Source organism: Zingiber officinale, chromosome 4A (genome assembly GCF_018446385.1).
Source record: "Zingiber officinale cultivar Zhangliang chromosome 4A, Zo_v1.1, whole genome shotgun sequence".
In the NCBI taxonomy this organism is placed as follows: domain Eukaryota; kingdom Viridiplantae; phylum Streptophyta; class Magnoliopsida; order Zingiberales; family Zingiberaceae; genus Zingiber; species Zingiber officinale.
In genome coordinates this window covers 56,561,370-56,576,363 of record NC_055992.1, presented here as the reverse complement: position 1 = coordinate 56,576,363, position 14,994 = coordinate 56,561,370, and the positions used below count along the sequence as shown (strand labels likewise).

The 14,994-nt window shown below is 33.6% G+C and overlaps 2 protein-coding genes across 2 annotated transcripts in view; both read left to right on the top strand.

The window, feature by feature from the left end:
* Positions 1–14,994, top strand: part of LOC121969933 — an 81,925-nt gene that overhangs the window by 54,071 nt on the left and 12,860 nt on the right. The gene's annotated exons all lie outside the window — the stretch shown is intronic.
* Positions 4,764–8,980, top strand: LOC121969932. The gene is made up of 2 exons (XM_042520258.1): positions 4,764–6,661; positions 6,742–8,980. The coding sequence occupies exons 1-2, from the start codon at positions 6,652–6,654 to the stop codon at positions 8,046–8,048; spliced, it is 1,317 nt and encodes a 438-aa protein (XP_042376192.1). The 5' UTR covers positions 4,764–6,651; the 3' UTR covers positions 8,049–8,980.

Sequence of the window (14,994 nt, the reverse complement as noted above, 5' to 3'; positions counted from 1 at the left end):
CCACTGCTTTTGCTACAATTATAATGTTAATAAAATAAATTTAATTTGAACTCAAAAAGTTGAAGCTAGGCTAAGTTGGCAAATTGTTCAATCTTATGCAGTGCTCCAGTCTACTCGGGTTTTCCATGAGTCCTCAATGTGGTCGAAGGCTCCAACTTATTGAGTGCTTAGTTCGTGTTGAGATCAAACCGTAATAATCATGAAGAAATCACAAAAGAGAAACTGAAGAAAAACGAGAGAGGAGAGAACGACACCAGCCATGTCAACAACCGGGCCATGACTGGCGAGGCCGAATTGGATGATGTTGGTTCCGTTGACATTGTGCTTGATGTCGACATGCGTTGTTCGTCAGAGGCGTGGCTGGGAGTGTTGCGGAGGAAGTCAGGAAACTCGGTGTCAATGGTGACGATAGGGAAATAGTGAAGGAGATCGTCGATCACCAGAGAATTCTCCACCATATTGCTCATCCAAATATCGTGGTGGAAGCCTTGATCGATCTCCATGAATCTCTCATTAGAAAAAAAACACTTATATAGATGCGGTTTATTAAGAGCAGTTGTAACACTACTCTTCAAAATCCAAGAACAGAATCGGTTTGAACTAAATCATTTTGTTAATCTTTTGCCTAGATTGTCAGCATTAAGTTACACAAGCTAACATTATTTTCGGTTATTGTGATCAATCAATTTTTGAGAGATCTCATGTCATTATTGTTGGGTAGGAGCCTTAAGAACATTACAATATTTCGAGATTGTTATAGTGATTTTTTTTTTCTAATGATTTAGGATATTTTGATATAGATTGGGCCAATCCTTAAAACTAGGCCAACCACGGGCTGGGTCTGAACCAGACCTAGCTTGGATCCGTAATCGAGTTGACGGGTTGGTTACTTGTTGACTTAGTTAAACAGGTTGGAACGATAACTGACCTTTCTAGGGCCCCAAATTAATCGTGAACAAGTAGTTTGAACCATCGGTTCAATTTTTATTTTATTTTGAATATGACTATCCAACCATTGGTTAATCAGCAGTTCTAACCGTTAAATTTTTTTTTTTTTTTGAATGATGAGACTATTTGATCATTTTTTTATTAATGACTACGATTTAGTGGTCATTATTCTCCAAATTCTATAAATAGACTACTCATTTTATTGTTTTCAAACCATATTCTCCACTCTTGTCTCTGAATTTTGAAATCTCAACTGCTTTCACTTCCAATTCTCTAATTGAAACGACCTAAAACTTTATCCCCTTATAGCTTTCGAAATACATTGTACAAACCCTTTCAAAAATAACTAAAGTTAAATAATCAACTTCGATGTTGTGCATTTTGAGCATGTTCAACTAGAAATCAATAAAACAAAATCCTGTTTGAACATCATAATTAACAGTATGAATAAATATTTAAAGACCAGAATGTGCAACCAACCAAATAAAGGAATCTAAGACATCTGACCAGCAATTACATCACCGACTCAGAAAAAAACTCAACATCCTAATGCGGAGAATAACGTAAATTGAAAAAGAAAGAACAAGGTCATTGAGTGTGCACTGCTTGGTACGAGCTAACTCATCCATCAAGACCCTCTGTCTCCTCATTACCTACGCCATATGGATTTAGTGAGTCTAAAGACTCAGCAAGTTTAAACATTTTATAGCAAGAAATAAACATATATTCACATGTTTTTCAATATATATTTTTAAGAAAAATATCTTGGACATTTAAAATTTAAACCTTGCTTGCATTTAATTCCATGAACCTTCAAACATTAATAAAATAACATCAAACATTAACTTTCAACATAAACTTTAAACATCAGAATATTTAAGTGAGTTCATATCATTGAATGTAGCCCCTTTACCTCAACCTTTGTTCGTTTGGCCAAACGTTTACCTTAGTACTAGGTTCGGTTGTGTTCACTGGTATCCTCTAAGCCGAATTTCTCAACCCCTTTTTCTCCTGATTTAGTAAGAATTCTGGTATCCTCTAAGCTGGACTCCTTACCCATCAAATAGGCACAAATAATTCTCATTGCTAAAAGAAAAATTGATTCACTTTTCATACGTCAAAATCATTACTAAAATGTATAAATTCCTTTTCCCTATGATTTTAAAGCGCAATACCAATGGCATGTAATAAATGAATTAAAGGTGCTTAGATATAAAATAAAGTTTAGAGATGTTACCGCCACCCACATTGGTTCAAACTAAAAATACCAAACCCCCTTCCATCCATGTTTTTAAATACCGAACCGTTCCGCCCGAAACTCACGGCTTTTACCGTTCCGACAAGGGACCGGCACCGGCACGCGACCGAGACAGCACGCGACCGACACAGCACGAGGGCGTGAAGTTCGGATCGTCATCGCATGCGTCTTCGCGTGCGTCCAGTTGCGGCACAGTGCGCGACAAAAGGAATCGATTGGATTCCTTCTGTCGATCACGAGATCACTTTAATCAGGGAAAAAACTTATATAAACGACGAAAACTTACCTGGAAGCATCAGCGACGGAGATTGGGTTGAGGCGGTGAGGCGGCGAGGCAGCGAGGCGGCGAGGCGGCGAGGAGGCAAGGCGGCGATCACATATCTTCGGCAGGTAACAAAGTAAATTGTCAATTTAAAAGTAGAAACTCTGAATCGCGAGCATAGCAGAGGAGGAGGAGGAGGAGGAGGAGGATGGCGGCGGAATCGTGATGATCGCGACTTCGTGGAGGAATAGGGCTTCGTTTAATAAAAATTTTAATATAACGGTTTTAATTAAAACCATTATATTAAAATAAAAGATTTATTTATATGTTATAATTATTATAACAATGTTATAATAGTGTTATAAAGGAATAGGGTTTCGTTTATAACTTATAACTGTTATAATTATTATAACAGTGTTATATTAAATTTCTATAAAAAATTACATATATATATATATATATATATATATAATTTCTAATTTCTATTTTCTAATTAATTATGATATAAACGATAATTATATATAAAAATTAATATTAATTAAATAAATTATCAATTAACTAATATAATTATAAGATATAAATTTATTTTTATTAATAATAAAAGTATTTAGATTTTAAATTCATATTTGTAATTGATTAAAAATCAAATTAAAATTATATACATATATTTAAAATATGTATAATTTCTAATTAATTATTATATAAATTATAATTAACTAATATAATTATGACATATAAATTCATATTATTATTATTATTATTTATTATTAAAACTATAAAAAATAAAAATATTTTAATTAAAAAGTTTGAATTTATAATTTATTAAAAAAATTAAATATTAAATTAATTTTATAAATAAAATAGTTTAAAATTTTAAAATAATTTAAAAATCTATAAATAGTTTAAAAATTTTATAAATGATTAAAAATTAAAATAAATTTGAATCTTTTAAATAAATTTAATTTTTCTGTAATATAAATTATAGTATTTAAATAATTTAATTATTTAATATAAAACTTATATAAAATCTATAAATAGTTTAAAAATTTTATAAATGATTAAAAATTAAAATAAATTTGAATCTGTTAAATAAATTTAATTTTTCTGTAATATAAATTATAGTATTTAAATCATTTAATTATTTAATATAAAACTTATATAGAATATTTATAAACAGAATTATATAAAGTAGATTATAACTTAAATAGATGACCAATTTCCTTTATGAGTTGGAGTTTTAAAAAATTAACTTAATTTTAGCTATTTTTTAGTATCGAAGTTTATATCCTTTTTATTAATTTTTAATTTTCTAATTAATTCCTTAATATTATCTTAAGTAAATTAACTTAAATTAGTCAAATATTAGTAATTTGATCATTAATGACCTAAAATTTATTTAGGCATGTTATAACTCACTTGCATTTTATTTTTACTTATTTTATACATATTTTTAGTCTTTTTTTTTTTTGTTAATTTTTCATATTTTTTTATTAAACTGTAATGTATTTTTTCTAAATAAATCATCATGAATTAGTATATTTTTATAAATAAATAAATAAATAAATAATTAAGTGAACTAATAATTAATTTATATAATTATATCTAAATTAATATTTTAAAATTATTTTTTAAAAATACAAATAAAATCTATCAAAAAATCTATTAAAATTTATCTATTAATTATTTAATATCTACATACTTTATTACCTGTATAATTAAATAATTTAATTTGTGATATCCTAGAAAATTTTATGAGGAAAATAAATTGATTATGAATTGAATAAGTAATTTAAAATTTTTATTTATTAACTAATTTATAGTAAATTTTATCTATTAATTATTCTCTATATATATCAAAATTAATTATTTCATGTTTACTTAAATAATTTAATTTGTGATATATTAAAAATTTTATAAGAAAAATTGTTAAACTGTTTATTAATTGATTAAATAATTTAAATTATTTATTTATTAATCATATTTTTAAAAATATATAATTTTAGATGTTTTGAATAAATTTAGTTTTAAAATAATATATAAATATATAAATAGTAATTTTTATTATATATGGTACAAAATATATAAACACTAACTATATAGATATATATTATATAAATTAATTGATAATTAATTAAATTGATAAATAATAATATAATTATCATATTATTAATTAAAATTTTAATTTTATTAATTTTTATAGTTATGAATATTTACATTTTTATAACGCATAGGTAATGGCACCAAAACAACAATCTTATGATCCAGCTTGGAGACATGCACATCGATTAGAAAATCGATTTCATTGGCAATGTTTGCATTGGGATATGATTGGACGTGGTGGTGGGATCACACGCCTAAAACAACATCTTCCTGATGGATATCCAGATGTCTCTAGATGCCCAAAAGTGTCTCAAGAAATTCGTCGTGCAATGAAAGATGAACTTGATGGCAAAAAAGAATTAAAGCATAAACAACAACAACAACGTGAAATGCTTGATAGGCGAAGCTCTTAAGCACCAGTCTATGATGAATTTGAAGGTCGTGGTGAAGATCCAAATGATGAAGAATTTTTAGCAGCTCTTAGTGCCTCTCAAACTCAATATGAATATGAGCGACATATGCAACATAGTGGTATTGGTGCTAGTGGAAGTGGCTCAGCTGGTGATAGTGGAAGTGGCTCAACTACTGCAGCAACATTGGGGAGGAGTGAAAGTGTTCGTGTTACTTCAACACAAGGTGGTATCGGTCGTTTCTTTCCTTCTATGGGACGAAGGCGTGCAGTTGATATTGCTGATATTGATCCACTAGCATTCCCGGACCAAGCTAGCAAATAGACTAGGATTGATGATGCTTATACAAGGGAGAAGAAGAAATCAATAGGTCAAAGTATTGCTAAATTTTTTCATTTTAATCAAATTCCTCCCAATGCAGCAAATAACACATACTACCGCAGCATGGTGTCCAACATTCAAAAATCTGGACCTGGTATTCAACCTCCGACTGCATATGAAATTGCTGGTCCGTATTTAGATGAACAAGTGGAGGAAATCAAAACTTGGATCCTATCATGCAAGAAGCAATGGAGCTTATATGGGGTTACATTAATGTGTGATGGTTGGACAGGACCTACACGGATGAGCATTATTAATTTTCTGCTATACTGCAATAGAAAGGTGATTTTTCATAAATCTGTTGATGCAACTGCAGATTATCATGATGCATCTTATATATATCATTTGATGGATAACGTAGTTCAAGAGATTGGTGCAGAACATATAGTGCAGGTAATTACAGACAATGGTGCCAACTTCAAGAGGGCTGGAGAATTACCGGAGCAAAAATATCAAATGTTATTTTGGACACCATGCGCAGCACACTGTGTTGATTTGATGATGGCAGATATTGGTAAACTCGATATAGTAAAGAAGGTAGTGAAAAAAGGTTAATCGTTAACAAAATTCCTTTATAATCATCATTGGGTTCACGGATTAATGAGGAAATTTATTAATGGGGAGATTCTACGACCAGGAGCAACTAGGTTTGCAACTCACTTTCTCCTATTAAAATCATTATTTCAGAAAAAAGTCGGATTGAAAGCCATGTTCACTTCTGAAGATTGGGAAACCTCTCGATACTCTAGTTCTACTGAAGGAAGGGAGGTACAAAAAATTATTATATCTGCTAGATTTTGGGACTATATTTCAGATATTCTTATAGCAGTGGAACCCTTGTACGTCGTTCTACGAAAAGTTGATATGGACAAGAAGCCACAAATGGGCAACGTCTACCGTCTAATTCACGAAGCAAAAGAGGAAATTAAGAGACGTCTACAATCTCCAACCAAGTATCAATATTATATTGATATAATCACTACAAGGTGGGACAACCAAATGGGAAAACATATTCATTTAGCAGGTGCGTATTTTTTATGATAAAGAATTTTTAATATTACTATTAATAATTATATATATGCTTAATTATTTTAGGTTATTATCTCAATCCGACATATCAATATCGTTATAATCTTGCCACAAATGAAGATCTATTAGTAGCCCTCAGAAATGTAATATCAAGACTCCAAAAAAATAGAGAATTAGCTGCTGAGGCTATTAATGAAAGTCGATTATTTCGAGAAGCATATGGTTCTTTTAGCGATTCTTTTGTAGTGTCATGCAGATATAAAATGGATGCAGGTAAATATAGAAAAAATTATTACTAATTTTTGTCAATAAATATAAATACTATTTTAATTTTATTTTTATTTATCTTACAGCTGAGTGGTGGTTACAATATGGAGGATCAGCCCCAAATTTAAAAAAGATTGCAGTACAAATTCTCTCACAGACAACGTCTTCAAGTGGTTGCGAAAGAAATTGGTCAACTTTCTCCCTCATTCATACAAAAGTACGCAATCGTTTATCTTATCGTCGCTTCGAGAAGATGGTCTACGTTCATTATAATATGCGTCTTCAACTAAGAGCGATTACAGAAGAACAAGAACTGAAAAAACAAGAATCTAGTGATGTAGACCCATTTGATATTGGATTTGTCCAAACTGAGGATGATCCAATGATGGATTGGTGGAGTGCTGTGGAGGCTGAGAATCCCTTACTTGATGAAACTGGAGATCCACCACGACCATCTCAATTTCTTACTCAAGAGATTGAAAAAATACAAGCTAGAGGAGATGTCAGCGAAGAATATAATGATGAGGCTTTTGACCAAGAATTTCGATTTTCCGGATCACGACCGAGACGTTCTCAATCATCTCAACCTCAAAGTCAACCAAAGTCCGCAGATAAAGACAAAGGTAAAACTCCTGCAATTTTTACTCAAGAGAAAAGAAAAGTCAAAACTCCTGCTTTTAAAGAAAGTGGTCCATTGAGAATTAGTAAAAATCCACTCAATGCAATTGATGAGCAAGAGCATGATGATAGTGATGAAACATCATCACCTTCTGACACTATAGTCCGACGAGAAGTTCGAAATGATGATAGTGATGTCATTAGCAGTGCAAGTACTAATGGAAGTGATGGCAGTGGTGATGCATCTGGTGGCTGTAGCACTTATGTTCCTTCTACTCCGGCACCGGAGCCTTGGACATGTGAGAAAGATTACACACATGCAACCCAAGATAAAGATCATAGAGGTAGAATTATTAAATCTCAGTATCAACGTCGATCTAAGGGTGACAAACAAAAGAAAGCTCATGATTATCATGATATGCGGGAGAGTTTAGCTGAGATTGATTCTGATCGAAGTTCATCGTACTCTCAACCTTCTTATTATAGTTCTGATGCATCATATGGTGATCCATCATATCAGAGCTCAGGGACGTATGCTTATCCTTATCCTGTGCCTGTACCTGTACCAGTCCTAATTCCAGTGGTGTCAGTTCAAATTCAACTTTCAGTGGTCAATCGAGACATGCTGATGGACATGTGGAGAAATCAATATCAATATTGCATGTCATGGGATGATTATTTAATCTGGGCATTGGAAAACTATGGAGTTGATTTAACCAGAATGTTGCAAGAACCAATGCTTCAATCTGATTCATGTCATTCCTTTTGGTATTAGTAAGGTATTGTATTATGATGTATCAATTTTAATTTGAGTTGTTCATATATCAATTTTCTTAAAAGAAAAATATATTTATTTGTTTTGCCTTACATTTATATTTAAAATTAAAAACTACCGAAACTGTATCGACATGGCACGATACGATACCGAAACTGTATCGTTCCGGTCTGGGACCGAAACTCCGGCACGGCTCGAAATTTTAAACCATGCTTCCATCCACCTCTAAACGTATCTATATAGCTCAAATCTTCACCCCCTCAATCCTAGACTTAAAACCTTGTCTCAAGACCTTTCACCGACACCTCAACTACTGTCCCAAAACTGATCCAACTCCTCCCATCTCCTACGGCAACCTCTAAACTCGATCAGATCTTTACTCGAACCTCTTCCCAACCCTCGACTCAACCATCGACTCAACCAACGACACAACCATCGACCAACCCCTTCTAAGCCCCTTCGACTCACGGTTAAACCACTGGACCGAACTTCCTCGACTCCCGCCCTTTTTCCTCGCCACAACAACACTTCCTTAACTCCAACACCCTTCCACGTCTCTCAGGCAGCACGTCAAACCACCTCTCCAATGTCCCTTAGGCAACAGCAAACTCCCGATTATTTCCAGTAAAAGGTCGACAAAACTTTATCAAAGCACCTCTTTAATGTCCCTAAGGCAACAGTAAACTCCTGATTCTTTCTGGCATCAGATTTTCAATCAAAAAGTCAATAAAACTGCATCAAATCTGCACTTCAACGCCTCTAAGGCAGTAGTAACTTCACGAAAATTCCAGCATCAAAATTTCCAAGTAAAAAAAAGGTCGTAGAACTTCGTCAACACATCGCAGCGATTGAAAAACACATTCGTTATCTATAAAACATGCGTTTGTTGGTACGGTTAGCACTAACAGTCTAACTTAGGTTTTGATGAATGACAAAGTAGGTTATGTTATGTTGTGATCTAACACTTTGACTGAGTGTGCAGGAGAAATCTAGCTAGGTCAACGGGCCAACCAGATAGCTGGTGCGAAGTCTAAATAGGTCGACGGGCTGACTGGATATCTGGCACGAAGCTCAACTAGGTTGACAGGCTGACCGAATAGTTGGCACGAAGCCCAGCTAGGTCGACAGGCTAATCGGATAGCTGGCACGAAGTCCAGACAGGTCAACGGGCTGATCGGATGTCTAACAGGTAAGTCACTGGAGGGGAGTGACTTGGTGAGGACGCATTCCCCGTTTGAGGGAACAGTAGGCGTTGATCAAACTTAGACCCATTTCGGAAATCTAAGTTGAGATCTTGACTAGATTCTGGTCTTGAGGAAACAGAATCTAATTACTACCCTAATTGACTATAATTGTGCTAACACTTTATTTTGTAGGGTAGTATAATTTGTATTTGTCTCAGACTAATATTTTCTTACAGGAAAAGGATTTGTTGGAAAATGGTGGTCGGGTGCTCGGAATGCAAAATTCTGTCTCGACGTAAACGTGGAGCGCGCTGGTTGGTTGGAACTACGTCATAGTCCAAGCACCTCGAAGTGATCCGGGCGCCCGAAGCTTCCTATATAAGGAGGCCACCACCTGGAGCAAAATACAACAACTTCTGCTACGACTGCTCTGTTGCGCACTGTTCCTTCGACTTTGCGAGCCTTCTTTGACAACCTACGATTCATTTCTATTTCTGTTGTTGGTATTTTTTTTTTAATAATTCCTGTACTCATTTTGTAATAATTCTTTGTGAATTATTAGTGATTGCCCAACGAAAGCACTAAACAAGTGTGGGCCTTGGAGTAAGAGTCGACGAAGGCTCCGAACTAAGTAAAATTGGTTGTGTTAGCATTACCCTTACTTTCCTTATTTTCGCTGCATACTCGAATTGATTTTCGAATTCTCGACAATCGTTATTCATCCCCCCCTCTAGCGAACTCTACTATCTAACAGCATCAAGCATCAAAACATTCGTATTATAATCCATATAGTGCTTAAACAAATGTTAGAAATTTTGTCTTAGCATTTTAACGTGCAAAAAATTGAGCGAGACGTAGAAGAGCGATGGGAGACGATCCGACAATGTTCTCCTTCAATTTCTTGAGAGTTTTCTAAGGATGAAGGTGGCGACACAAAGGTTCAAGAAAAATCGGAGATCCCCTTTCCTTCTTCCGGTTAAATAACATGTTAAGAAATTATCTATTTGTTGCAATTTGGGCCAGGACCATTAATGCAATAGTTAAAACATTAATTATATAAATTACACAACCTGCATTTTATTTAATTTTATTATCATTATTTGAAGGAGAGTCTTGGCACAACGGTAAAGTTGTTGCTTTGTGACCAAAAGGTTACGTGTTCGAATTCTCAAAAAGCAGGGTAAGGGTGCGTACAATGGATCCTTCCCCGGGATCCCGCATAGCGGGAGCTTCGTGCACCGAGCTTTTTTTATTATTATTATCATTATTATTATTACTATTATTATTATTTTTAAAATAATAATAGTAATAATAATAAAGGAGAAGGGTTGCGTTATGTTGCCAGCCAGCGTCAAACTATGGTAAATATTTAATGAATGAATCCATTAAACTATTGTGCTAATGCTAGGTTGTTCTCCGGAAGGAACGCGTTGCAGGGTCCGACTGTAATGTCTCGGTAAGGATCGCTACATCTCCAGAACTTGGGTGTAGTGATAAATATGCAAGAGTTCGTGTTACAGGGTCCGACTATAACGTCTCAGCAAGGACTGCTACATCTCCATGAGAACTTGGGTGTAGTGTTAAATAGGCAAGAGTTTTCACATCATAGGTTAGATAAGAACAAATATGATAGGAAAATTAATAATCTAAGATTTGGAACATGGAACATAGGAACTCTCATTGGTAAATCAATGGAGATAGTAGATATGATGATTAGGAGAAAAATTAGTATTTTGTGTGTACAAGAGACAAAATGGACAGGTGAGAAGGCAAAGATGATAGAGAACTCGGGTTTTAAGTTATGGTACACTGGAAAGAGTAAAGCAAGAAATGGAGTGGGTATTATTGTAGATAGTTTGTTAAAGGATGAAGTTGTAGGAGTAGTTAGAAAAGGAAATAGAATTATAACCCTTAAAATAATAGTGGCGAAAGAAACTATGAACATAATTAGTATATATGCACCACAAGTAGGATTAGATGAAGCTACCAAATCAAGGTTTTAGGAGGATTTAGATGAAATATTACAAAATATTCCACCAAATGAAATGATTTTAATAGGAGGTGATCTAAATCGACATGTCGGAGTGAAAAATGAGGAATATGAGAGAGTACATGGGAGGTATGAGTTTGGAACGAGAAATGAGGAAGGGAAAACTATATTAGATTTTGCGATAGCATATGACCTTATATTAGCTAATACGTTTTTTAAGAAAAGAGAAGAACACTTAGTCACATTCAAAAGTGGAAATAATAAATCGCAAATTGACTTTCTTATGGATAGGAAAAAGGATAGAAAGATTTGTAAAGATTGCAAAATCATCCCTGAAGAAAGCTTAACTACCCAACATAGGGTAGTAGTGTTGGATATACGCCTCAAACATAGTATCAATAGAAAGAAAATATATACAATTCCTAGAATTAAGTGGTGGAAGTTAAATGATGGGAAGCAACATATATTTAAGGAGAAGGTAGAAGTACAAGCATTAGGTGAAATATACGATGACTCTAATACAACATGGGATAAGATGGTATCAAAATTGAAAATAGTAGCTAAGAGTGTACTCGGTGAGTCAAAGGGACATGCACCTCTAAGTAAAGAATCTTGGTGGTGGAATGAGAAAGTAGAAGAGAAAGTGAAGGGAAAATGAATATCTTATAAGGAATTATATATTTGTAAGAACGAGGAAAACTTTAAAAAAATATACAATAGCCAAGAAAAAACTAAGAAAGTAGTGAGTGAAGCAAAAAATGAAACTTTTGAACGGTTATATAAAAAATTGGATATAAAAGAAGGGGAAAGAGACATTTATAGAATAGCTAAAGTGAGAGAAAGAAAACAAGAGATCTTAACCAAATAAAATGTATTAAATATGAATGTAATAGGGTATTAGTAAACGATTGAGAAATAAAAGAGCGGTGGAAGAGATATTTTCATCAACTTTTTAATGAAGGTTTGGGTGACCAACTTAACTTAGGTAATTTAATTAGGTCAAATGAGCATAGAAATTTTAATTTTTATCATAGAATTCAAACTTCAAAAATAAACAAACTTTAAATGAGATGCACAATGGAAAAGCCGTTGGACTAGATGATATTCTGATAGAGGTATGGAAGTGCTTATGGAAACAAGGTATTGAATTACTTATAAAATTATTTAACATGATATTGAAAACGAAAAAAATGCCTGATCAATGGAGGATAAGTACTCTAGTTCCCTTATATAAGAATAAGGGAGACGTACAAAATTGTGCAAACTATAGGGGTATTAAACTAATGAGTCATACTATGAAACTTTGGGAAAAGTAATAGAAAAAAGATTAAGGAAGGAGACCACAGTGACAGAAAATCAATTTGGGTTCATGCTTGGAAGGTCGACAATAGAAGCTATACATCTTCTTAGACAATTAATTGAAAAATATCGGAAGCAAAAACAAGATCTACACATGGTATTCACTGACTTAGAAAAAGCTTATGATAGAGTCCCAAGAGAAATTATATGGAGAATTTTAGAAAAGAGAGGTGTTAGCGTAACATATATTGAACTAATTAAGGATATGTATGAGGATGTAACGACCAGAGTAAAGACTTCAGGGGGAGTAACTGAAGTATTTCCAATAAAGATAGAGTTACATCAATGATCGGCTCTAAGTCCTTATCTTTTTACACTAATTATGGACGAACTCACTGCGCACATTCAAGACACAGTACCGTGGTGCATGTTGTTTGCAGATGATATTATTTTGGTAGATGAGACACGTGAAGGAGTAAATGTTAAGCTAGAATCTTGGAGGGAAACACTAGAAGGGAAAGATTTTAAGCTTAGTAGATTAAAGACAGAATATATGGAATTTAAGTTTAGCAATATTAGAAATAATGAAACAATTGTTAAGATAGGAGAGGATGAGTTGCCTGGAACCGAGAGATTTAAATATTTAGGATCATTTTTACAAAATGATGGAAGGATTGAGAGAGATGTCTTACATAGAATACAAGCAGAATGAGTGAAATGGAGGGGAGCATCGAGTGTTTTATGTGACCGTAAAGAACCTCTTAAACTTAAAGGTAAGTTCTATAAAATCGCAGTTAGACCTGCTATGTTATATGGAGCTGAATGTTGGGCTATGACTCGAGCACATGAGCAGAAGATGAGAGTTGCAGAGATAAGGATGTTAAGGCGGATGTGTGGACATACGAAGATGGACAAAATAAGAAATGAGAGCATTAGAGAGAAAGTCGGAGTTGCATCTATTGAGGAAAAACTTCGAGAGACATGTTTAAGATGGTACGGACATGTACTTAAACGACCAATAAATGTTCCAGTTAGGTGATGTGAAACTATGATAAACATGCATATCAAACGAGGAAGAGGAAGACCAAAAAAAATTTGGTTAGCAACAATTAAACAAGATAAAATTTATTTAAATATAGATGATGATATAATAGGAGATAGAGCTCAATAGCTTAAAAGGATTCATACAGCCGACCACCTAGTGGGAAATGGCTTGGTTGTTGTTGTATTATTTTTAATTTTTTGTATGATACACTAATTGTCTAATTCTTATGGAAGGAGGTTCATCTTGGTCTCGGAAGGGTAAAGAAATAGTCACTATGAATTTGAATCTCGACACCATTCAATTTACCAATGATAAACTAGAGCAACTTTTGACAGTCAAGTCATAAGGAAGTAGCTAAACTTCTACGATTCGGGATACTCCATCTTTAAAATCACCTATTTTTATTAAACATTTTGAGAAAATTATTCTTCCATCTTGAGAATTTTGGGCAAAATATAAGATTGCAAAACCTCCTATAAATCTCAATTAGGTGATGGTTATGAGTCATTGAAGCGACACGTCAAAACAAAGCACCCGACGAAATTTGTAGTTGAATGTTCTGAAACACACTGTTCAAATTATCATAGACTAGTGGAGGTACCGATTCAAGTTCATTTAAATATTTTGATAATAAATTAAGAGAATTATTAACTGGATTTGTTTCTATAGAACATCTTTCTTTTAGTTTTAGGTCTAAATGCACATTTAATAATTTTTATCAAGGATCACTTAACCCATCTGTTAAACGTGTTCCACGACACTCACTCGTATAGTTAAAAAATCAGTTAGATGGGAAAAGAAAGATTTAATTAAAGAATTTAATAAATTAAATAGTAAAGTATTGAGTGTGACTTGCCATTAGACCGACAACTCTTTGATAATTCAAAATGTTTATTAGCATATTGAGTCTTTGATGAAGTACACACTACGACAACTCTTTGATAATTCAAAAATGTTTATTAGCATATTGAGTCTTTGATGCACACACTACTCATAATGTATCTAAACTATTATGTATGATTTTAGAAGAATATGAATTGACTTTTAAAATATTTTCAATGAACAGTACGAAGACGCCTTCACTGCTTGAAGGCACCTTCAGACACTGTTCATCCGAAAGAAAATTTGCTCCTTTTTTTTCTACAAAACAACGTTAGTCCAAATAACCTACAAAATAATTATTAGGACAATAACAATTAATAATAAAGAGTAGTAGCTAGTTCCTGTCCTCCCAGGACCCGGAACTAGTTACGGTCTTAGTTTTAGGGATCTCAAATGGACCTAAACTGAACCGACGCCTACTGTCCCTCAATCGGGACGCGTCCTCACAAGGTCACTCTTCTCCAGTGACTTACCTTAACTTACCAACTTGCCAAACATTCGGTCAGCCCATCGACCTATTTAGACTTCATGCCAGCTATTCGGTCG